The 23897-nt window shown below is 38.0% G+C and overlaps 1 protein-coding gene across 3 annotated transcripts in view; it reads right to left on the reverse strand.

Moving 5' to 3' along the window:
- The window catches only part of GALNT18 (polypeptide N-acetylgalactosaminyltransferase 18), a 213247-nt gene that overhangs the window by 93142 nt on the left and 96208 nt on the right, over positions 1-23897 (reverse strand). For all 3 annotated transcript variants that reach the window (XM_021544857.3, XM_021544858.3, XM_021544855.3), the window contains exon 4: positions 17726-17892. In XM_021544857.3, the coding sequence (XP_021400532.1) occupies positions 17726-17892 (167 nt within the window). The remainder of the gene's footprint in view (positions 1-17725; positions 17893-23897) is intronic.

The raw sequence follows: 23897 nt of genomic DNA on the forward strand, positions 1-23897 counted from the left end.
AGAATGAAAATAAACCTACCAAATACAGAGAGACGTTTCTACTGCTGGTTGCAACTCTGTCACCTTCCCTGTAACAGGAACAACAGCTGCTGAAGTATTTTTATGACAGGTCAGAAACTATAAGAGGTTTCTTTGAATATAAAATCCCTGCCTGAAAATCCACATGCTGACTAAGCGATTAATGTTTATGAATTTTACTTTAGTGCTCTTCTGCTAAAAGACTAAAAATAGTTTGACAAATATACCATCAGACTGCAGCACTAAATGGATTTTGAGAGATCATCTGGTCTTTCTTCTTGCCCCAACACAGACAGAAATCTGTTCCAATTAATCCTGACAGAAGTTTGTCTCATCTCCTTTTAATTTTACTCAGCAAATATTGTCCCATGCTCCTTATAGATAGATCAAATGAACCACACTGTAAAGACAAATATATTAATCGTATACCTAAGTCTGTTGTCTGGCACACCCCAAACTTGCAGTGATTAAGTCTAGATACCTGCATTTGAAACCATAAAAATAACTTTCTTTAGGCTAACCACTTACGAGAGCCATAAGCCACAAAACCAAAAACTGCATGAAACACCTAAAACTCTTTCTGCAACTCTCCACTGACAAGAATACCTTTCCCTCATCAATCTGAAGACCAAGAGCTACTCTTGACTAGCAAGCCCCTTTGAACATTCATAAATATTCACACATTTCTGATGGCAAATTCATTGTAGCAACTTTGCTTTTCAAGCTGCTATTTCAGGATGCCCCTGGGACGGGGAAATGGAATGACAGATAACACTATCTCCCATCAACAAGATTCAAGAGAATCCTCCCACGAGCAATGCTGGATAGTCACACCAGTCGTCTGTATGGGGAAGATAGCTTTAAGGATTTGGCAAGACACATAGCTGGCTCTAAACCCTACACAGTCATCAGTAACATTTAAAAACTAGCTTTTAGACAGAACACAGAAAAAACATCCAAATTTGCTCACTGCCAAATCACTTGAAGACAATAAAAAAAAGAGCAAAGAACTAGTTTGAGAAAAAAAAAAACACTTCAAATACAAAATTGCAGGAGGAATACAGGGAAGGTCTTAGGATATAAAGCTATCAATTTTAATAAAAGAAGGAAAAATAAGCAATTTAAGTCTTAAAAGGTAAACCAGGAAAACGTCAAATATATCAAATCCCACCAAGGACATAACCAATTCAAGGAAAAATATTTTGTGGCACTTAAAAAAAAAAAATTACTGAAGTCAGCTGATTAAGAATGAAACTCATCTACTATCTCAGACAAAAGGCAACAACTGCCTTGTAATTTGCACTGAACTCCCTTCAGAATAAAAAATTAATTCGGTTATTTAACGTATTCTCAATGGTAAAAGGACAAATAAGATGACAGAAATTTGTAACTTGTCTAATAAATATTCCAGACAGTTGTCACAGTCCATACAGTTCCCTGGATCTTAAACTTTTTTTCCATGAGTATATGAAATCTGTGATGAATTATTATTCTATTTATGGAAGTCAAGAGATTGAAGTCATTGTTTATGAATTCTGGCACCATATGATACAAATAATTTCACTGAATGTAATGGCATCAAGGAGGATGTGATCCATTATGCATCTAATTGCTGAATAGCACCTAAACCAAGGAATACATCCCTGTTTCCACGTAGGAGCTTACAAAGTAAAGTAAGTCACACAAGTAATCAGGCTTACAATATACACAACTGGCTGCATCATTAGGTGTTTAGTCCATAAAGCACAAAACAGGACAGTTATGAGGGTTAGATACTTTTCAAAAGGTGACTAAATTTTAAGATTTTAAAATTAGAGATTTTCTTGAGCAGACTTGTTCCCATTTTAGCATCTGTGCCAGTAACAGCACATTAGCAAAAAATTAGTCTACTGAAAGAAATGCCAAGTAAACACATTGAGCAACCTGGAATAAGATGCCAGGAATGGACCTGAGCAAGCAGTATAATTCCTCAAGTCTTCCCCAGTGGAGCTGTGACTTGGCATACATTGGAGAAGCATTTATCTCCTACAGAGAAAGGCAGAAACATCCTGCATGGCCCCACTGTTGCTGTTGAGGCAAGATGGGGATAATGAAACTCCAAGTCAGAAGGCTCAAAGAATAGAACTCAACTGATTTCTTTCAAATACATCGCTCTTTTTATAGAGAACATCAAGAAGACTAACTTCATTGGTCTTAAAGTAAAATAATCTCAAACCATTGGTGTGCAGTGAATGACGCACAGTGGCAGAACATATCTATAAACAATGTGAACAACAAGAGGGATAGAGAATTATTTACATTCCTTTCCAAGTCTTCCCCAGGCCCAGCCTGGTTAGAAACCTCTTTTTTTCCCTCTGACTGAACTGAGAATATCCACACCCCACCACCAACCTGCTGTCACTCCTGCCTGTCCTGGGAAGGCTCACCCATTCCAAGCAGAACCAGCCCCAGCACTCCTGCTCCTGTCTGGCAGGCATTTCTGCACACTTCACTCACAGAAACAAAGTTGTGTCTCTCGGGGGGGATTAAACAGTTGGAATCAGAATTGTGTTAAAGTATGCCTCGCAGAACATTTACAGAGAAATCTGACTAATTTTTTCCAGAAGAATGCCAGACAGGGGATTGGTGGTGCCTTATCCTACCAAACAGATGTTGAACTGTCAGGCAGCTATGCAGGTACTCTCAGGATTACTGTACAGTACCTATAGTGATGGGCCAAAGATCTGTTCACTACTCCCTTCAAAACTGGCTATTTATTCTCTATAATTCATGTATTTCTCAGCTGTCACTAGTCAATCCCTTTAGGGATGCTACTGAGTTTCTGGGCTGAAGCTTAGTCAACACGGGTTCTGCTGGTGATAGAATAATGCAGGCAGTTTACTCCTCAATTTCATCAGTATCTTTAATCAAATTATCCAAAACTCACAGAGAATGACCTTTCAATTCTAAAAGGATCCATTAAAAATAGAGACATATTTATTTTATACTTACTTATGCTTTTATAGCTCTTTATCAGTCAGGAAACCACTGAACAAGTAACTGATTACACAGGTAACTGCACGTGGCATCACATTTTAAAAATATAGTACAAAGGCAGAGGAAACACCTTTCCCCTGCGACAGCCATTTACGTAAATCACAGGAAATCCTTCTGTAATGGGTATGTATGGCACAGACAGAAATGCAGTTTCACACTGATATGAACTTTTAAAAATTACCAGAATCAGAAATCCACTTAGCTCACCTGGAGATGGGCAGGTTGGGGAAGTTAAACCTGCAGAAAGCCTGGATCTGATAAAGAGACAAACCTGCTGTGATTAGAAGTTTCTGAGTGTGGAAACTTAACTGAAATAAAATCCGTCTCGAGCACACAGATTTGCTAACTCAGGTTGTATCTGGTATAAGCTAAGTGATCATTGTTCTATATTAAATTAATCACCCCACTATTGCTCTATTAGGATGGGGAAAGACAGCCAGAATAGCAGTGGAGCAGAGTCCATCCAAAGAGTTTAGAATTTTCTAGAAAATATTCTATATGAACTCTAAGCCACAGGGTGCACACAACACTGTGCAACACCATAAAAATTCATGCAATTTTTGAAATACTCTTTGTCATACATCAGAGCCAAGTCTTGATGCATAAGATCCTGAGCAAGATAAATCATCCACTGCTGTTTTTCATGTTACTTTGATAACTTTGATAATCCAAGCCCAGGAAGTCAAGCAAACTATTGAGCATGCATCTTCTTTTATACTTCTACTAAAATTTTCCTCTACTTTCCTTCTTGCTGACCTGAAGTTGATTGAGCTATTATGCAGTATTATGCACAGTTGATTAAACTCAGTTTGATATATTCTGAAGCAAATGGCATATTTTTCTAGGGTACTTTCCATTATAAGGAAAGCTGATTAGACCCTTTTTTTTTAAATTTTACTACACCTAAATAATTTCTCTCTGTGTTTCAAGTTCAGGGCCATAAAATGAAGGTTAGTTTAAAAGACCATTTTATTAATTCACCTTCCCTAATGTTTTTCTTTTTAGATATTTTAAAAGACCCCTGACTTCCTAATTTTTGTATTTGATTAAAAGAATGGTAAAAAGAACAAATATTAGACATGTCTAACCTGTGCAGAGCTTGAAAGTATGAATCACAGATCTCTGAAAGTGTCTCAGGCTCAGTTTTGCAATCCTCTTCCATTGACTCTCAGATGGGTGCTCCAAAGAGCTGAAACTTCTGCTGAGAGCTTGACAGGATCACAGAGGTTCCTGTCACCTCCATTTGGGAAGACAACACTCTATTTCAGTGATGAACACTTCTAATTTGAGGAGATTAGCTATGTGAGCTGACCTAGCACCACTAGGATTGGCTTTCCTTCATTTGGTGAAGGATTAGATTTCTGGACTAATCACACAACTTTATCCATAATATGTTTCTATGTCACAAGAAAGAACCTATGTCACACTGTATAACACAGCCTATTAATGAAAAATTAAGTCCTAGGAGTCAGCACCTTTCAAGACTGGCCCACAAATTAGAAACAACATTTAAAAGCTTTAGATATTTGGTAAAGATGGAGTACTGACATAAGGATAAAAAAGCTATAGAAAAAAATAAAAGAAAAAAAAACCCTAAAACTTTTCAAGTAATTGAAAAACCACATTTTTTTCCTTTTTGTTTTTAAAAATAATTTAATAAAATAATTATTTTAAAATAATAATTAAAAAAATAATTTTAATACTTTCTTGTATCTAATCTTCTTTAGATTTAGTATCATGATTAGTTTAATCTCAGCATCATTTGAGAAAGGCAGCTCACCAGCACCAAGAGCTTTCTGTGATGCAAGCTTGAACACTAAAATTATTGTACCATTCTCACCTCAGGGACTATGACTGCACATCTCCAAAACCAACTGCACATCCCATTCTACAGCATGCAGTTAAACAGTAATTTTGACTGTTTTGCACTGGATTTACTCATCTGGCTCCTGCCCACATGATATCTGAAGCTTTGCAGAGTATTCCAGGCTGCTGTATTTCCATCTGAGAGAGAAACACCAAGCAGTTCCCATGCTCAGTGTGTTTTCAAGGATATTAACTACCAACATTCCCTGCTATCAGACTTTTCCCAGAGCTCCTACTGGGGCATACAGTTATAGAGGCATTTACTCAGATTTCAGGAGAAGAGTAGAACAGTAAAAGTTTAGTTGGAGTTACATAAAATACTGCACAGGGTCAACTGAGTATAAGGCAACCTGTAAGGTACTTCTGTATCACTGTGTAACAACTGATCTTTTTAGGCTTTAGGGTAAAACTGAAGTACAAATTCTCTTATTTCATCTGAAATTTCTCTTCCTATATGATCATTCTGTGCCCACATGCGATGATGCTCCTTTTAACAAGCCATTGAGGTTTCCTGTAACTTCATTATTCTGTGATGTTCTTCTCTGGGAGATATAATTACTGAAGCATGGAGACATGGAGACACAGCAAATTAAAATTTCCGTAAGTCAGATCAAGAGAAAAAATCAAAAACAAAAACCTGACAAAACAAAAACCAACAAAACCAAAACAACGACAACAACAAAAAACCTTGACTATTTCCCTTGCTCCTAGTCAGTCTTTGGGCTCTCCAGGAGAAGGGAATTCTGCACACAGTCTTTACTTTTCAGTCAAAAAAATCTCCCTTTCTTTTAACCAACCTACCTTTTAATTTTTTTTCCTTGGCTATGCTATAGCTGAATTTTTCTGGTAAAAAAGCTTTCCTAAAGTCTATTTTCACACATTGGACTAATGCTCTAAGCTCAGATGCCAAAAGATTTATTCCTAGAAGAACAGGAACCTTCAGAGTCTAGCAGGTCTCCCTCCTGAACACAAGGCATTCCAGACATTGTCATGGCACAGCTACACTCAGTTCTTGCCCTTTTACAGAACACCGTGCAGCACAAATATCATTAATAAAAATTAAAGCTAACTGTGGAATACATTTCATCTTTGCCTGTGAGATATTAACCATACACACAGTCACACAGCTTTTGCCTGCATATTCCTTGCATTTTATCTATTTGTTTTGGGGGGAAACTGGTAAAGAGAAAAAGCCCCGTTTCTTTGGAAACAGAGATACCTGGTTAGAGAACACACAAAACCAGACCCAGTGCTACTCAGTTTCACCTGCATGTTCCAAACTGGTTATCAAAGCCTATGAATGACTAACAAAGAAGTTTCAAGTGCACAAATATCACTGAAATGTAATCCTAGACATTTCATATAAGAAGTAGACCATGGGGAGATGTTTCAAACTTGTTGCTTTTACAGTAAAAATAACACTAGAAGGCAGGGAATAACAGTCATTATTTGACATGGTAATGTAAATACATTTTTCAAGTACTGACACTGCAGTCATTCATGGTAATAAAAACCAGAAATCATTGTTTATTTGATGGCAGACAAGTTGTCAACTTGTTTATTTGCTGGCAAATTAGTTGCAACTTGTTTCTCATCTTAAAAGACCTTGTTATTCTCCTTCCACTTCATGTACATGAGCAAAACTTGAGACTAGGAGCAAGAGGTCAGGAGAAATAATTATTTCATAGTCTGAAATAACTGATAAATCATCTATTTAGCCACAGAAATATCTTCAGGCTTCCTTAAATTTCACCATTAATTTGATTAGCTATGCAGATTTTTTTTCACCTTCATAAAATGTTAATGATCTTAACGTCTCTTTTTTTTTTTTTTTTTTACTTTATTTTTCCAATTATTTCTATTTATACTGTATGCAAATCTGCTGGTATTTGTACTGCTTGAAAAGATTACTTCAAATAGAAGGTGGCAGCTTTTGAAACATTAAACAATTATTAGACAGGCACTGGGCCAAAGGAGTGTGTCAGTGAGGAGCAAAGGAACAATTCAGCAGCTGATGCTGAGCTATCTGGAGAAAACTGAGAGCACTTAGCAATTCCATCAAGGTTTTCCCTGCTGCCAACCAAAACCAACAATGATTCATGCTGCCATGTTATTTATCATTCATCATGATTCTGAATTACTCAGTTGAAAGTTCACACTGCAGCGCAGACAAACCCCTTTAAATTTAATGAAAGACAATTTGTCCTTTGAGTTGGTATCAGAAAGCATCTACCATTGATCTCAGATTATGTTTGAAAGGAAACTAATATGAAAAAAATTTAAAATAAAACAATCATTTTATTCACAAACTCCATTGCAAAATGCCATAGGGATGTGGCAGGAGAATTCAGCTCCACACAGGTCCCCAGACAGAACTTGTCACCTATCAGATGGCCAGGAGAGTAAGATTTGCCCAGTCATGTAGGAAATTGGCTGCAGAATTTACCTAAAATCTAAGAGACTCTAGACACTTGTGAAATTCAAAAAGAACATGAAGGGTATTTATATTTTCAGCATACAACCTCTATCTCCATCCATACAAACTCATGCACCCCCAGACACTCACAACAGAATTCCACCAAATAGTGCTAACAACAACTCTGGTCACGGAGACCCAATGAAAACAAAAGTTTTTTTCCCAAACAAACCAGGCAAGGAAAAACAAGCAGGAATTTGCACTCGCTCACAATCTAACCCCTAAGTTCTCATTTTTACCTTGTTAATTACATCATCATAAATGAAAGTTTTAGCTTTTATTCACATACATCACATTTTCCATAAAGTTTTAAATTGAGCTTCCCCAAAGTTTTCCCAGGCTGCTAGTTGAAGCACACTACTTTAAATATGTTGCTTTTCCAGGGTGAAAGGAAGGAACACCATTTTAGTAACATCCCCAGAAAGCAGTGAACAAGTGAAGTCAAGTAATTTAAAATTTGGCCATCAAATATACTTTGAGAACACTTTCAAAGAACTCAATACCAAACATATCTACAGAAAAGCAGGCCAAAAGAAAAGCCAACATGAATTGTTTTAGTTATTTTAGAATTCACATATCCTTTGTTAAAATGTTCTGTACTTAAACTTTAGACTTACAGTAGGTTCCACAATGCCTTTAAAATATATAGCAATGCCTATAAATATGCCTCTGTGTGGTGACCAAAGATTAATCTGTAATTTATGAATATATTTTGCTAACTGATTTTTATCATTTAGCGATATGCTTGAACACTTAAATACTTCTTTAGGCAAATCTTATGTCTTGGATCCTTCAGCACATCAAGAATTTTGAATTTCTATCACAAAGAAATGGAAGTGTTTGAAATTATCAGCGCTGGCAGGAAGTCTTACCACTACTCAGCATTGATTTTATGAAAGTTATCTTTTTATTCATTTTTCTTCTTAAGAAAAGTATGCTTGGGTTGAGAAGAAACGGTTCATTTTAATAAAGTTCATTTAAAAGGCAATTTTCATTTCTTAACTTTCTGCAGGACAAAATCCTTTAACTCCTTTGTTTGACTTTACAGAGTATTTTCCCCACACCCTGTCAAACTCTTTCAATTATAAGTGCCATTCTTTTGATAAGGAAAGAGAAAGAAATCCTTTAAGAAGTCATTCAGGCTCATAAGAGCTTACATTACTAGAATATTTCAAATACAATTTCTATTGAAGACTCCATGGGAAAAGGTGTCAAAAGGAAATAATCTGATCAAAGCACATGTCAGTATCTTACTGACATCGACAGATATTGGCACTTTTCTCATGAATGTTTTTCACTGCACCAAATCTATACATGTGGCTGCTACTTGAATTTAGTGACATGTGCTTGAGGACATTCTCAACAGAAAACATTCAAACATTTTTGAAGGCAAAATAATCTGACAAATGTGAGAGGGGGGAAAAGCGGGGAAAGAAAAAGGTTTTTCAACCAAGCAATTTCTCAGAGTTCTCTAGACATTCATTTCAAGGCTAAAATCACAGTGATGGTATTAAGGAGTGCACTAAGGCAGTATTTATGTGCTGGCATCCTCAGAGTCAGGATGCTAGCAGCTCCCAGAGCACCTCCAAGGCACACAGAGTGAATTCCTCATTACCACCAGAAGAGCTTAAACCAAGTCTGTTCTCAGTGAATGCAACTGAAACCTTTAAGCGTGGCCACATTTGGCTTCTGAATCACACCTGACACAGGTGATGCCATTTTCTGTAAGCTGACCCAAAGCATTCTTCCAGAATACCACAAAGTGCCAGTGTGCAGCTATTTATCATCACCTAGAATCTGGAATTATAATTTATTCATCTGTTTCAGGCTTTGCTATGATCAGGAACATGAGGGCACACATGAGTATGCCCACACTAAGGGTGTGTCATGAGAGGGTGGCAGGACAGGAGTGGGGATGAAGGATAAGAACATATTGACTGTGCATTGCACTGCTTGTCATTCAGAGACACAGCAGATGTGGAACAGAAGTGCAGTGTGAACTGGAACAACAGGATTCAAGGTAAAACAGCCACCATATAACAAGGGCAGTCCTCTTATGTCAGAATCTGTGCTATTGATGACCCTGAGATTGTAGAAAGTCTCTGTCTTTCAGCCCCCTGCCAAAGCAGAAGCCATAATTGGTCTGTGCTGGTTTCAAGGTTGTTTATTCTGTTTATCTCTAACATGTTCTGCTGCCCTGCCCAGCTCTGTCCTGCAGGGCAGCGTGTGGGGCTCTGCCCTCAGTGGGATGTTACAAACATTAAATACCAGAAACTCCCTGGGCTGGATTTACAAGAACGTGCCAATATCTGTCACCTACGCTGGACAGTGTGTCCCCAGCCTGAACCAACAGAAAAATGCCAACACCACAGTGAAAAATGGAGGGCATGAAGAAGGAGAAAAAGGACAAGGCACACCCAATTTCCTCCATCTTGTCCCCTTTGGACCCCTAATCTAGAATCCTAAAATTTTACTTTTGCACCCGTGCCACACTTAATTATTACTGATATCAAACACTCAGAGCTTGTAATTCATGCTGTAAGATTGAAAACTCTTTTCCATGGACAGAGATCACAGACAGTGTCTCTGGGGGCTCTGTCCAGGGGGGTTCCTGACCCCCTGCCAGGGTCCCAGACCTGCCAGGGCAGCCAGAGGGAAGCTCTGGATTCCCACACTCTTAGACTTTGTGTACTGAATCTGACACAGGAAAAGGTGTTCATCAGACTGCTACACTGCAAGTGGATCAGGACTGAACAAACTAAATTACCTCACAGATGGAATAAAAGATAAGATGACCACACATTAACGTCTGTCCCCTGCTGGTTAGGGAAGATTCAATTCATAGCATTATCTGAATGCTTGATTCATAAAGTCTGATGTCAGGAGACTGCAATAAAAGCTCTGCACTGCACAGCTGCCCCCTGCTGTGGACAGTGGTTCTGCTATCAGCTGGCACACACATTGAAATGTTGCTTTTCCAGCCATACAAACAGACCGAACTACAGTGTATTGCAGATTATTAAAATAACTGTTCTGCTGAAAGGCCACTTTATCACTGCCAGCACCTTTGGAACACATAGAGCTTCCACAGAAGCAAATGGTCTCACAGCACTGGAACTCTCCCAATTGCCCAGAAAAGGAAGGCTAAGGACCTTCCATTGGAGTCATAAAGAAAGGAGACTGTGATGGTTCCCAACATAAAACTCCATGCTCGCTATCAAACAGCTTTCACACAACTATAATGACAAGGACACAAAGCCTTGCCTCTGAGGGTTAGAAAGGGATGCTAACCCTGCCCCCTCATGTGATGGAATGGGAGCCCTTGAATCTGATGAACTATGGAATTCAGTCATGGAGGAGTTAGGAAAGCTGAATGAAAAGTATACTTCATAATCATTCTTAAATGAAAACAAAAGAAAATGGAAAAACATGTATGAAAAGGAGGCAATAGAGAGAGAAAGGAAGAAAGTGGGAAATTATAAAAATATACCCCAAAAAAGGAAAGAACAATTACTGGGGGTGGAGGAAGGCAGGGAGGGATGATTCAGGCAGGTGTTTAATTACTGCAGCTACAAGCAAGGGAAAGATGAATGGTGAGATGGGGAGATGGAGGAATGCAGTTTGTGAGAAAGTGCAGAAAATACTGGGATGGAGGAAATTATAAGAGGCACAGGTACCCTGGAATTTGAGAACATGCAAAGTGGAGACCCCACCTGAAGGACAAAAGCTCACAAAGAAAGATGAGTTGTAGGGATTGGGGGTGAGGAAGTGAGCATTCAAAAAGGGCAGACTGCTAGAGTAGAAGGAGTCCAATGAAAGTGGTTGACACAATAAAAACCAAGGAATAAGACCACCCCTGGATCAAATGTAGAGTGAATGAACACAGGAGGAAAAAAAGGTATGAAAAGTGATAAAAAAATAAATATAAAACAACCCCAAAAAAAACCCAAAAAAGAAAACCCAAAAAAACCCACCCCCAAGCCCATCCCAAACAACCAAAAAAAACCAAACAAACAAAAAAACCCCACCAAAAAAAACCAACCAAACAAAAAAAACCCAAACAAAAACAAACAACCAAACCAAAAACCACAGGGGTCAGAATAATTGGGACAAATAGCCTTATTCATCAGCAGTGATTCTCTTCTCTGCTGTGTTTCTCACTTCATTTTGATATCCTACTCCACAAGCTCTCCCCTTTAAAGCAGTAATCAAAATCATTGTCACAAGGACTGACAAGTAAGAGGAGACAACAGTCCATAGCCAGTCCAGGACATCAACAGGACCCAGTGTACTTATAAAAATCTCACAGTCTATTTACATTAGTGGCTCATAATTTTTCCCACCAGAATTCTGAGCTGCATGGCCAGGACATGAATAAGAAGAACATTATGCTTTAACTTCTGGTGATGACTGGAACAGATGGCCACAGGACAAGGATTTGCCTACGGATATTTCCCTCTTCTGTCTTTTCAGATGCATCCACAGTAGCTGGAACACCTCACTGCAGCCCCAGCAGCAGCACTTAACACGTAGCAGCAGATATATGCTCAAAGAATTGCCTTCATTAATTCAAGTTGCAGCTTTAAAAGTTACTAAAGTAAAATGCGGTAAAATTTGTAACAATAGCCAATATTTTTGTCAGATCCACAACAGGAACAAATTTCCTGCTCTATACATAAATATATGCTTCTTAGCATTTGATTCCTAGCCAGCACTGCACAGCCTTTTTTTTTTTTCATGTCGATCCCTGTCAACCCTTCTGAGAGTTTGCTTCTGCAAAGACTGTGCAATAATTATTTCAGCATCAAGGCCATTAACTAATTCAGAGAATCAATCTAGGCAGATAAAGTAAAGCCTTCCTGATGGATAAACCACAGCCCAAAAATGAATGCAGGTTTAGATAAATTTGACCTATTTCCTTGGTTTCAGATGTTTCTGTTTGTCTTGCAACTTTCCTGACATTCAGGTAAGGGAAGAGCAAGAATCCAAACAGAAAGAAAGCAAGAGCAAAGGTTTTCCCCATGAGATTGCTATGAACAGGTTTTTCATAGTTGTATGATCTACAAGTAAGCCATCTTCAAACTAGGCTGTGCTATGAAATCTAGCAGGCATTTGAACAGTAGTCTTGAGGTTTATTCATCACTGCTTTTGTAAAGAAAAAAAAAAAAATCAGACAATCTTCTATTCCCAAATATCTCTTAAGAATTGCCACAGAAATATAACTTTTTAATGAAAAGCTGTGGATGCTTTTTAAAAAGTTTCTTTTCAGTCAGTGTTTTGAGAACAACCTCTTACAGGTGATATGGTTGCACCTGACCCACTTTTTACCAGTCTGTGCTAATTCTCAACACTGCAAGACAAAATTCACATCCTGTGATATCCAGCATTATTACTGCAGTTCAATAGCTGTATTCATGGAAATCTCAGGACAAAATGAGAATTATTACACTGAATATATAGGAATATTTAATTCATAAGTAATGCTTCAAGGAAAAGGAAGGAACCTTGCAAAATCTGAGCCTCCACTGCAATATTATTAACTGTAATGTGAAACAAAAATGTCCTAGAACATGATAATTACTGCTATAGTATTAAATTTTGCAAGGCATACTCTGGACACACTAATGCCTACTGCCTCCCCATGAAGCTGAACTCATCATGACTAACAACTAGCTTTTTTAGAGAGATTTCAAATAATCTGAAAATCCCTTCAAGAGGTACTTTGTAATGCAGTGGTGCTCAGTGCCAGCTCAAAAGCAAAACCAGGGCTCCAGTGACACAAAAGGTCACCACCCTGTCCCTAGAGGGCAGGATGCCACAAACCAGGGGAAATAAACCACAATGCCAATAGTCTACAGCTCAAGCCATTCCTCTAAATATGTTTCTGAGGTCTAATAACCACCAGCAGTCATGGGAGTGGCCACTTAAATTTTTTTAAGCCTGTTTTCTAAAAAAAAAAAAAAAAAAAAAATTCCTCTGCTTTTGAAGTAAAAAAAACTTAAAAATTATATTGCCAAATTGTAAACATATACGTACATTATCTCTGCCAAGCAAACAGCACTACTGAGGAGAATGAGAAAGATTCTGATCTGACACTTAAAAATACAGTAAAACATCCGAAATCTGTGAAGTTGCTTAGTCACCAACATGACTAAGACCCAAATGAGACACAAATAAACAACACTGATACTTTGCTTGCTTTAAAAATATCTTCTGTTCTCATTATACAATAGTCACTGTGAAATGTGCCTTTTTTAATCCTTCAATTAAATTAAATTAAATTCTACTACTAAAGTACCTATCAGCATATATGAAACAATTCAGAGCAATCTTCATCCAAATTCCACCAGAAAAGATGGTATGGTGAAATACACATATTAAGCCATACAAATGGCTTTATTAAATAAAGGATCAAAATTTTAGGACCTGCAAAATCTATTTTCTGCTTTTAAATGGCACACACTGGCCTTTCACAGTTTTCTAACTCTGAACTTATTTTAAAAAAGGGAAACTTCACAAAGAGATTAATTGAGGTCTCCCAAAACATAATTTGGAACTTTAAAAACTGCAAAGAGGTTTGAGGAAAGTTATAGATAATTTCCTTGACATCTCTTGAAGTACATGAAATAAAATGCTATAGCTCATATTGCTCAAGACAAATGTACAGACTCTAGCCCTATATTTGAATTAATGGTTTCTGAAATCAGCCTTCTGGAATTTTTAAAAAAAACCCATCTAGTTCTTGCACTGCTCTTTTCCAAAATACAGGTCTACAGAAATTTGGGATTTGTTAAACTGTGCCCATTTGGACTCCGCTAGATCTCTGGTTGCACTTTTTCTTTCTGTAATGAACCACGGCAACACTGGAACAGCTGCTAGCTCACCCATATTGAAATGTTAATTAGCTAATTTCTCTATTTGTTTTCTCTAAACTACCTAGAGATAATTTTCCGCCCCCATCCACCATGCCCTTCTGGGACTAAAATGCAAATAAAAATCCCTTGGGACCATGGGAGTGGTTTTTTTGGGGATAAAGACGCCCCTAAATAAAGAACTAAACACAGTTGAGGGGGTTGGACAAATGCCCTAGCTGAGGAAGAGGGAAACACATCCCCTGATTGACTTTTGCTCTGTCACCATCACCTACAAAAAACTAGACTAGAGTAGGCTGTGGGAAAAAAAAAGAATTTCCTGGTATTACCACAAGGAAAGGAGAGGGGCAGTTGTTGTTCTGGACATCAGTGACAGACTCTGCACGCCTCCTCCCCCTTCAGCTACCTGGAAAAAGCTACAACAGCGGGGGTGAGCTCCATGTCGAGCCCCTTGCCCAGCTGAAATTTTTAATAAAGAGCTGGACATTAATAAAGGCATTAGCCCTGTTCATTTCATTTCTTGTCACTCCCCACAGTGTGATGTTTCCTGCCTGTGAAGCCCATGGCTGTGGCACCAGAGAAAGAAATCTTGCATCTAGTTAAGAGAAGCTGCCATCCCTGGCGAATGCTGGAGAGTAAAAATACCACTTATAATTAGGATTCTGACAGATCCCTGTGAGAAGCAGAGCTGGAGCCCACTGCAAGCACAGACCAAGTGTTTGCCCCCTCAGGTAAATACATGGAAACCCAGAGTAACCCACGTATCTTACAAGCAGCAACACTTGCAAGATAAAGAGCTACTAGCAAAAACACAGAATGACACTAAATATAAAGGATTCATCTCAGCAATGCTAGAAGGGAGAAAAAATGGAAAATAGAATATTGTAAAAGGAAAAGTAAGTTTAGAAATAAATATTTCAAGATTTAAACTAATAGTAGTAAAGCCCATAAATCATCTTTACAATTTCTCCTGTTCTGAACATTCATCTGCTCCAAATATATGCCTATTACCAGGTCTCCAGCATACATTATGGGATAAAGAGGACTGTAGAAATCTAATTTAATACGGCACAAAAGAGATACCAGAGAAAGGGTTAGAGGAGCAACATAAAATCCTGCAGAGGGTTGAATTTTTCTGTGAGACTAACTATAGCTCTGCACAGTGTGATTTTGTATAAAATGACATGTAACACCAAGCCAAGGCAGCCAAACCAAAGGTTACCGTCCTCCCAATTTCTGTCTCCCTGCTTGGGGCCAGGAACCCAAGGATTTAAGGCACTGGAGGGTAAGAAAAGCAAGCCTAAAAAAAAGGCACAGCAAATCATAAAAATACTATACAGTTCAGTACCAATACCGGTACTAACAAAAAAAAAAAAAGTGGCTGGACAGGTTTTCCTGAAAGATAAAGTAGTTCCTGTGATTTCTGTTCTATTTCAGGGATGAAATAATGAAAAATAATAATTTTGGCCAGTCTGTAAAGCACAGTGCAAAGAGTGTTTGTTAGCGAGCTCACCACAGTGATGACAAGCTCTCAAAAACACTGGTATTGCTGACATTGCTCTGCAATGTGCCCACTGCAATAACTGCCTGTAAACCATACAATATCAGACTCAAACTCTAGAAGCTGCTTTTTCTCCACCTTATTTCTCTCCTTTTATGACTGCTTTGTGGCCAGTTTACCAATGTTCAGAGACCTCAGGCCCTGCAGCACCAGCAGCTACTCAGATTCTTTGTATTCCCATTTGAAAGGTGAAGGAGTGGATTCACACCATCGCAGCCAAGGCCACCAGTCAAAGCTGTGTTTCAGGGTTGTGTTCCTTCCTATCAAATCGCTGGGTGTTGCAGAAGGAAGAAGACAAAACTTAAGACATAGGCTGACACCAAGTTGTTGAGTTTTGTGTGTACTTTGAAGAGTCAGGATTGCAGTTTTTCCTTCATTCATAGTCAGCAGAAGAGGATATGATGACGCGCAGAGCCTGGGGTGGGGAACTTACTTGCTTAGCAAAAAGTTTCTTCTCTGTACAAATCTAAGACACATTTGTGATCAGCAGCAAGACACAGGATTTAGCTACAGGGATATAGCCAGGTAACAGCAGTTGTGATGGCAAGGATAAGAGAAGCCCTTTGTTCAGCTTTTTCCTTCAAGGATGAGAGAAGCTCTTAGTGCAGCTTTTTCCTTCAACAAGATAAATTCAGATTCTCCTTGTATTTTAGCAGTTCAGAATTAACACAGCACAGCAGAATTTTTCTTTAAGTTCAGCATTCTGTGCTTATTAAAATTTCATCAGTAAAGTTCCTAGAAAGTAAGACTTGTAAATAGTGCCCAGCATGGCCTCACTGACATACATCCTGGCAAGCACTGAACCATCAGAGATGGGCAGTGCAATCCTTCAGATCATGGAGAGCAACATCTGAGCACAGACAGCAGAGAAGCAGCAAGGTAAGTGCTGCTAATGAGAAGAGAACTGGAAATCTAAAGAAGTCTGTTATGTGTAGTATGGATAATTTGCGCCTATAGGGTGGTATGTATGTAATGTTTTATATTACTATGAAATATTGGCATAAAGCATATGAGTCAGAGCTAGGGGGCTGCCTCACAGAAGTTGAGACTACTGCTGATAAAACTTCATTTACAAGTTAATACATGTAGCTAGTCCAGAGATGGGTCATTTCTCAAGGTGATCTAGGAACTCCCAGGTGATGATGTGGTCCTGACAACAACCCAAGATTGAGATGGAACCACCAAAAGATACATCTCAATGCCGGGCTACGTAACTCCATCAAGGATGTACATTGCTCTCCAGATGGTTTTTTCAACTCAGTGCAGAGAAAAGAAACTTTAAGAATATGTGGGACTTTGAATGGAAAGAAAAGGCTGATCACAGAAATCTCAGCCTCGAGCAAAATAAACCGTATAAAAATCACTTGTGCAGGATGGTCAGACCTGTGTCTCACCCAGTGCTGATCCCGGACTCAGCACTGTTCTTTTCTTTGTGGCTGGCTCAGATAGAATTCACTCACTAAAAATAAAATTACTTTTTATTTTTAATTTGTCTGGATTAATTTTTACCTATAACAAGTCTAAGAAACACAGACTTTTTATACAAAACAGAGAGTACACGTGTGGAATCATACAGTAGAAATAGAAGTGCAGAAACCATACAAGCTTGAAAACACTCTCAAGCAATAAGAGTAAAACTTGCTAGGTCTGATCTATTGACACATTCAAAACTCTGCCTACCAGACACCTCAAACATTCTTTCTTTTGTACACACTTTTAAACATGCCCCACTTGGAGTGGAGTACAAGACAGCCCAGCAAAAGTGTGGGATGAAGAAGAGAGAAAACCCACCTATAACATTTGAAAGGCCAAAGGATGAGCAACAGCCAGAATTCAAGGTTTCTCTTGTATGATCCAGCCTCAGGGCAGGGAAAGGGAAGAACCAAAACCTCTTACCATTGTTGCTGTTATCATCAACTAGGATGATCTCCTTGAGCAGGTGAGCAGGCGTGCGATTGATGGCTGAGTGGATGGAGCGCAGGATCACTGAGAGCGCCTCGTTAACGAATATGAACACAATGCTGACTTCGGGAAGACTCTCAGGAAATGTCAGGTTCCTGCACCTGCAGGGAAAGGTTGGAGAAAAGAAAATACATAAATTTTTGGCAATCTGCAATGCAAACAAAAAGTATTTCAGAGAAATCTATCCCCAGTTGTAAGAATACATTAGAAGATACAGAAAGAACATCCTGATACTAAACCTAAGACAGATGGTGCAGCCAGGAAAAACACATAAAACAGTGGAAAACTCATCTGTAAGCACAGACAAGGGGTTTAATCAGAAAGAGGAATACTCTCATAACCTGGTGCATTTTTCTTTCCTTTTCCAAAAACAGATATTTCAGCCATGTTCCAACTTGCTTATGGAAACAGCAGTATGGAAGTGCTGCCCACAACTTTAAAGCTCCTTAGTGTTTTAATGATTTTCTTTTTTTCACCTCCTTCTTTCCAAAAAGGATTCAAATGTTTCAATTATATGAGTAGAAAGCTCTTTTACCACTTTACCTTTTTAAACTGTGAGCAAAATATTTGCTTTTTAATAAAGCCAGAACTTAATTGAGCAAAAGGACATGAGTATTTTTCTGTGAAACAATTAATTCTACCTTTTTCTCAGATTTGAAACTATTTACTAGGATGAAATTAGGCACAGGCTGACTCAAGCAGCATTTTTAGATAGACTTTGCAGATGGAAATTATTTTCTCTACCTTCTGACAACACTAAGTCACTATCCTCTCCAGACACCAGAGTTCACTGCATCAAGGAACCCCAGAAAATTGTGGAAAGTATAACTAAGAGCCAATATTTTGCCTATACAGAAAGCATGGATGGATTCAGTATTTTTACTCAATGCTTGAATATGACTCCTTAACTAAATCTGCTCTTCAGGTCAAAGAGAAAAATTCTTTAAGGAGTTTGTATTTTAATTTGTGCAGCAAATAAACACAAAGAAGTATCACAAAAGCATTCAAGCATTCCTCTTCGTGTGCTGGATGTTGTACAAAAATTAAGTTCAATCAAAATTATCAATTTACTTCTATGCTTTTACAGGTTCTGAAAAAAGTCAGTGCATAGGACACATGACACCCAAGCTGACTGAGATAGCACAATATCAAAATTCATCTGGTCAACCAATTTTCTAAATTCAGTCATTGGTTTGAAAGTGATGGAAATCACATTAAATAAGCTATTTAATATTTTAGGTACTTTTCTCTCTGTCACCATGCAAAAGAGTTATAAGGACATATAAAACAGAAAACAGAATCTAGAAAAAGTAGCAACAGTTCAAGTCTTAAAAAGCTAACAGTATATTTTTTAACACCTGGTTCATACACCTTTTAGAAACAAATATGAAACCTCATTGTGGCAGAGATTCACAGCTTTTTGTTCCATAGGATCAATACCAGAGGGAAATAATTAAAATGCTGTTTGGATTTACTGATTCCCACTGTGGCTTATCTTTTGTGGCACAACAAACCAACACTTTTTTTTTCAGATCAGTTTGTATTTTGACTGGTGTTTTAATCCTCTAGTCATTGGTAAGACAGCTTTCAGCATCAGGATGAAAAGTTTTCTTTAAAGTATCCAGGAGTTGATTTTATGCAAAATAAAGCACTACCATAAGAGACAAGGGGAGCTGACTTTTCTTCCAGAAGGCAATTAGTGCAAGGCAGCACTGTTTTTCTCTTTTAACCAGCAGTGCAGGAGTGAAAACCTTCAGCCAGGACAGAAGGAGCATGAGTTCAATCTTCCCCAATCTCCCCAAAGAACCAACCACTAGCCAGCTTGGTATGATTATTTTCAGTCCCCCTTTTCAGGGTCATTCCACTTTCTGTAGAGCAATGAAACTAAGTTGGAGTGATACCAAGTTTCTCTAACCTCATATTTAGGATTAATCCCTTGGAGGAAGGCCCTGCAGCACATGTTCAAATGAATGTTTGTGCATTTTAAACTCTAAACTCCACTCTTCATGTCTATGTCAAATCTTTCTAGATTATAATGCCCCAAAAATTCTTGTGATAATTTTTTTCTTTCTTTTGCAAGCTAATATTTATTATTTCCTTTTAACTAGTGACAATTTGGCTGAAGAAACAAAGTCATTTTCACAGAGCCTGCAAGTATTTTCCTGCATCAGTATATTCAGGCAGGGTTGGGGTGCCTCCAATGGTGGAGACTACAACCTGTGCTTCAGTTTGTGCCCTTTGCCTTTGGTCCTGCCTCTGGGGAGCACTGAGAAGAGCCTGGCTCTTTGCAGCCTCCCTTCAGATATTTACCTTGATGATATCCTCTCTAAGCTTCCTCTTCTCTAGGCTAAACAGTCCCAATTCTACACACACACACTGGTTTCACATCTTATTAAGGAGAAAAGATAGTTTCCACAGCTGTCTCCTGTACCCTAGACTAAGCATTTTAACCCCTGACACTGTTCCTTAAAAAAAATATCACCTTCAGTGGTGAAAAATCTCTGAAAAGCCTGCTTAAAACAATCTCTAAAAGCCCTGCCCAGATGACTGAGTAGCTGAAATAGCCATAAATTTACTTGGGCTGAGCACTGCCAAACCTGAGGTGAATCTTTGACAAATGTGAGTTTTAGGGACCATCAGGTTTAAGTGGCATTTGACAAAAGGATTTCCAATGTGCATATTTCAGGCTCAAAGTGACTGGGTGGCCTCTGTACTTATAATCACATAATAATTCTTAAATACTAACACATTTTTTCCACAAGATGCTAAAACCATTAGAGATCCAGGCCCTTGAAGAACAGACCTATTCATGACAAATGGTGTGTATACATCCAAATTTTGAAAATTTGTCTTCAAACAGACTATGAACTAGTTAACAGGTTTAAACCTACTGAAATAATCTTCAGTATTACACTTTAAATAACCTACAATGCTTGTTATTTTAGTGATGTGCTTGCAGCCAAAATTAACAGATATAAAATGGTCCAGCAAATAAATCTTCAGCCAATGTATCTTTAAGCTTAGGCATGGTAATATTTTTTATCTTCATCCATAACAATGCACAAAGTAGATAGAATGATACTCTAGCAAAAAATGAAACTCTATCTGGTAAGATGTGGTACCTATAAAATAATTAAGAAAAATTGAGGGATTTTTGAAAATACTTGGAATAGCAGTAAAAGAATACTGAAAATAGTTCAAAGAAGTTGTTTCCTTAAATACTGGTGGTTTTTTCTCATCTGTCACATAAACTGAGCTTGAGATAAATGTAAAATATACTACTGCGATAAGCTAGTGACAAATTATATTCCAAAAAGTTTCTTGATGACAAAGCAGCCCCCAATACACTGCTTCCTTGCTGTAAATCCATGCATAAACTGACAGGTTCAAACGAAATTTCTGCTTATGATGAGTCTTTCATTCATTTAAAAGAAACTATTTGTATTGGTTTTCCTGCATTCATTTACATATTACATATTTGCAATTTTTTATCACTCTGGACAAAATTTTTCATTGCTGGCAACTTGTACAGACAAGAGCAAAGCTTTTAATCCTGTGGATGTAATTTGATTCCCTTTTTCACTACCATGTCTTATAACTACAGATGACATGAGAGAATAGAATTAAGATTCCTGTTTTGTCTAATTTCTTTAGTCTTTTCAAGAAGACTAATTTTCAAGGAGGGTACATGTTGCTGTCGAGGCAGGACGGGAATGAGAAGATTCTGAGTCAGAAGGCTGCTGAGAGTAAAACTCCAATTTATTCAAAATACACTGCGCTTTTATATAGAGCTCTGCAAGGACCAACTCCATTGGTTCTGAACTGAAAACAACCCACAGCATTGGTGCAGAGTGCTTGATGCACAGTGATAGAACTTAATTATAAACAATGTGAAAAACAAGAGAGATAAAGAATTATTTACATTCTCTCCAGCTCTTTCTCAGGCATCTGCCTGGCTAGAAACTCTCAGTTTCTTTCTTTGACTAAATCTGAGTCCCACAGGTACATTCCTGAACTGAGTGCATGTTTCCTTTTTTTTTTTCCCCATTAAGACTCATTCATTGTCTTTCTTCCATCTCAAATTCACTTTTTGTTTCAGTGTGCCTGTAGTTTATAAAAAAAGACTTTTTCCTCTCTACATAATTTTTCATATCCGCTTGATGACGCTAAAAATTACCTGTTTTTTTTTAATTTAAACAAATCAGAATTAACTCAGCCCCAGATCCTGCACAGAATGTAAAGCACTTGTGCATTTTCACAAATATGTCTGTCATCATCTTTATGCCAAGTTTTATGAGGAATAAAATTCCACAGTGATAGGAAAGAACAAAAAATAGCTACAGAGAGGGAGGGGAGGAAACTGCATGGATGGAAATCTCAGCTCCACTAAGCTCAGAGAAGGGAGAGGTTGCATGGCAACCACAATGTGCAGGTGCCAATGGCCGAGCTCACAATCCACGAGGCACCCAGCGTGTTCCAGTGTGACACTGGATTTCAGATCTAGATTCCAAATGGCACTTGGAGCTGCAATAGTGAGTGTCGCTTCAACAAAGCTAAAAATTACCGCCAGTAACCCACACCACTCAATTACATTGGGCTAATACCACTAAAGTAAGCAGTTGTCATGGTTACCAGAAATTTAGAGAAACTCCTGGTGTTCTATTTCAGGCACAGCTCTGGTAAATGGAGGGCAGCATACATTACGAAGCCCTTCTTGCAAATATTTGTCCACAAGACAACTCTATCCCTTTATGCATTGTGATAATTCAATTTAGCCAGTCATTAGCCATTAAAATTAGTTTATCATAACTATGCATGAAAGCAGCAAACCAAAAATTATTTCATCTATTAATAACTTATCTCTGAGACTGTCTACAAATATGGATATAATTATGAACTCAAATAATTTTCTGCAAGCTTTGAAAAACTTTCACCAAGAGGATCATATCAGACAGTAGCAAAACCCCATTGTTTTGTTTAGAAAATAAATTATAACATACATTCCACTCTTTTTTGGTTTTGGGTTTTTTTTGGTGTTTTTTTGTTGTAGTTTTTTCATTTAATATAATATGCAATAAGGATGTTACTAAAAGATGTTTGCAGTTCAAGTGTTGTTTTAGCACATACATGGCAGCAAGTTTTAGTTCAAAAAGGGTAAGAATTTCTCAAAAGCACAAGCAGAAACAGAATTGTGCTTTCTTCAAGTACTGGTAACATTTTGTCCACAGCCAAAATGGCCAACAGAAGTTCAAGATACATAGGAGTGGAAAAAAAACCTCACAAACATTCTGGCATCAATGAAATAAGTAGCAGTAAAACTGTGACAAAAGAACTGAGTATTATGGTGTCGGCGTTGAAGAGAGATGGGGAAGACTGATTTGGTGATCAGAATCCAATTTACTGTGGGATACAAATGCTTATATACTATTTTAGGGAGGCTAGTAATGTTTTAGTACAGTGATTGGGTTAATAATGACATAAACAAACTTATGCATTTTAAACACCTCTTGCTTGCAGAAGTCTGATGCAATTTTCCTTTCCTGGTAAACCTGTCTGGTTGAATCTTCTTGCAATCCTCAAAGTTCTGTTTGCTACTGCCAAGGCATCCTGTCATCAAACCTCTTATGTTAACCAGGTCCAAAGTCCATCATCTGTCTTGTATCCCCCAACATCCCAACATTGTAAGAACTCCTGCACAACTATTTTTATATTTATGTTTATAATGTCACTGATCATATTTCATTTTTCCTTTTGCCATTATCAGTATTTTAAGTGCTAACTGAGCTATGCTAACCAGGTTGGCATTGAATAGCATATAAAAAGGTCTTATTTTTCTTGTGCAAGTGTACATCATCATTAACTTGGGTTATTAGAGCAGCCTGACGACTGAAGCAGATTTGGCAGCACTACCAGTGACATTAAACACTTCTAGAGCAACCATTTGAGGAGGTACATCTCAACAGGAAAACTGAAGCTCAGGTCAGAAACCCAGGGGGCGGCTGCTCAGGCAGTACACACTACTTCTGGGAACCACTCTGATGGCAAAGGTGAGATGAGAAAAAGAAGAATCAGAGGTAGAGAGATAAGTAAAAGAGAGCATTAATAT

Source organism: Lonchura striata, chromosome 6 (genome assembly GCF_046129695.1).
Source record: "Lonchura striata isolate bLonStr1 chromosome 6, bLonStr1.mat, whole genome shotgun sequence".
In the NCBI taxonomy this organism is placed as follows: domain Eukaryota; kingdom Metazoa; phylum Chordata; class Aves; order Passeriformes; family Estrildidae; genus Lonchura; species Lonchura striata.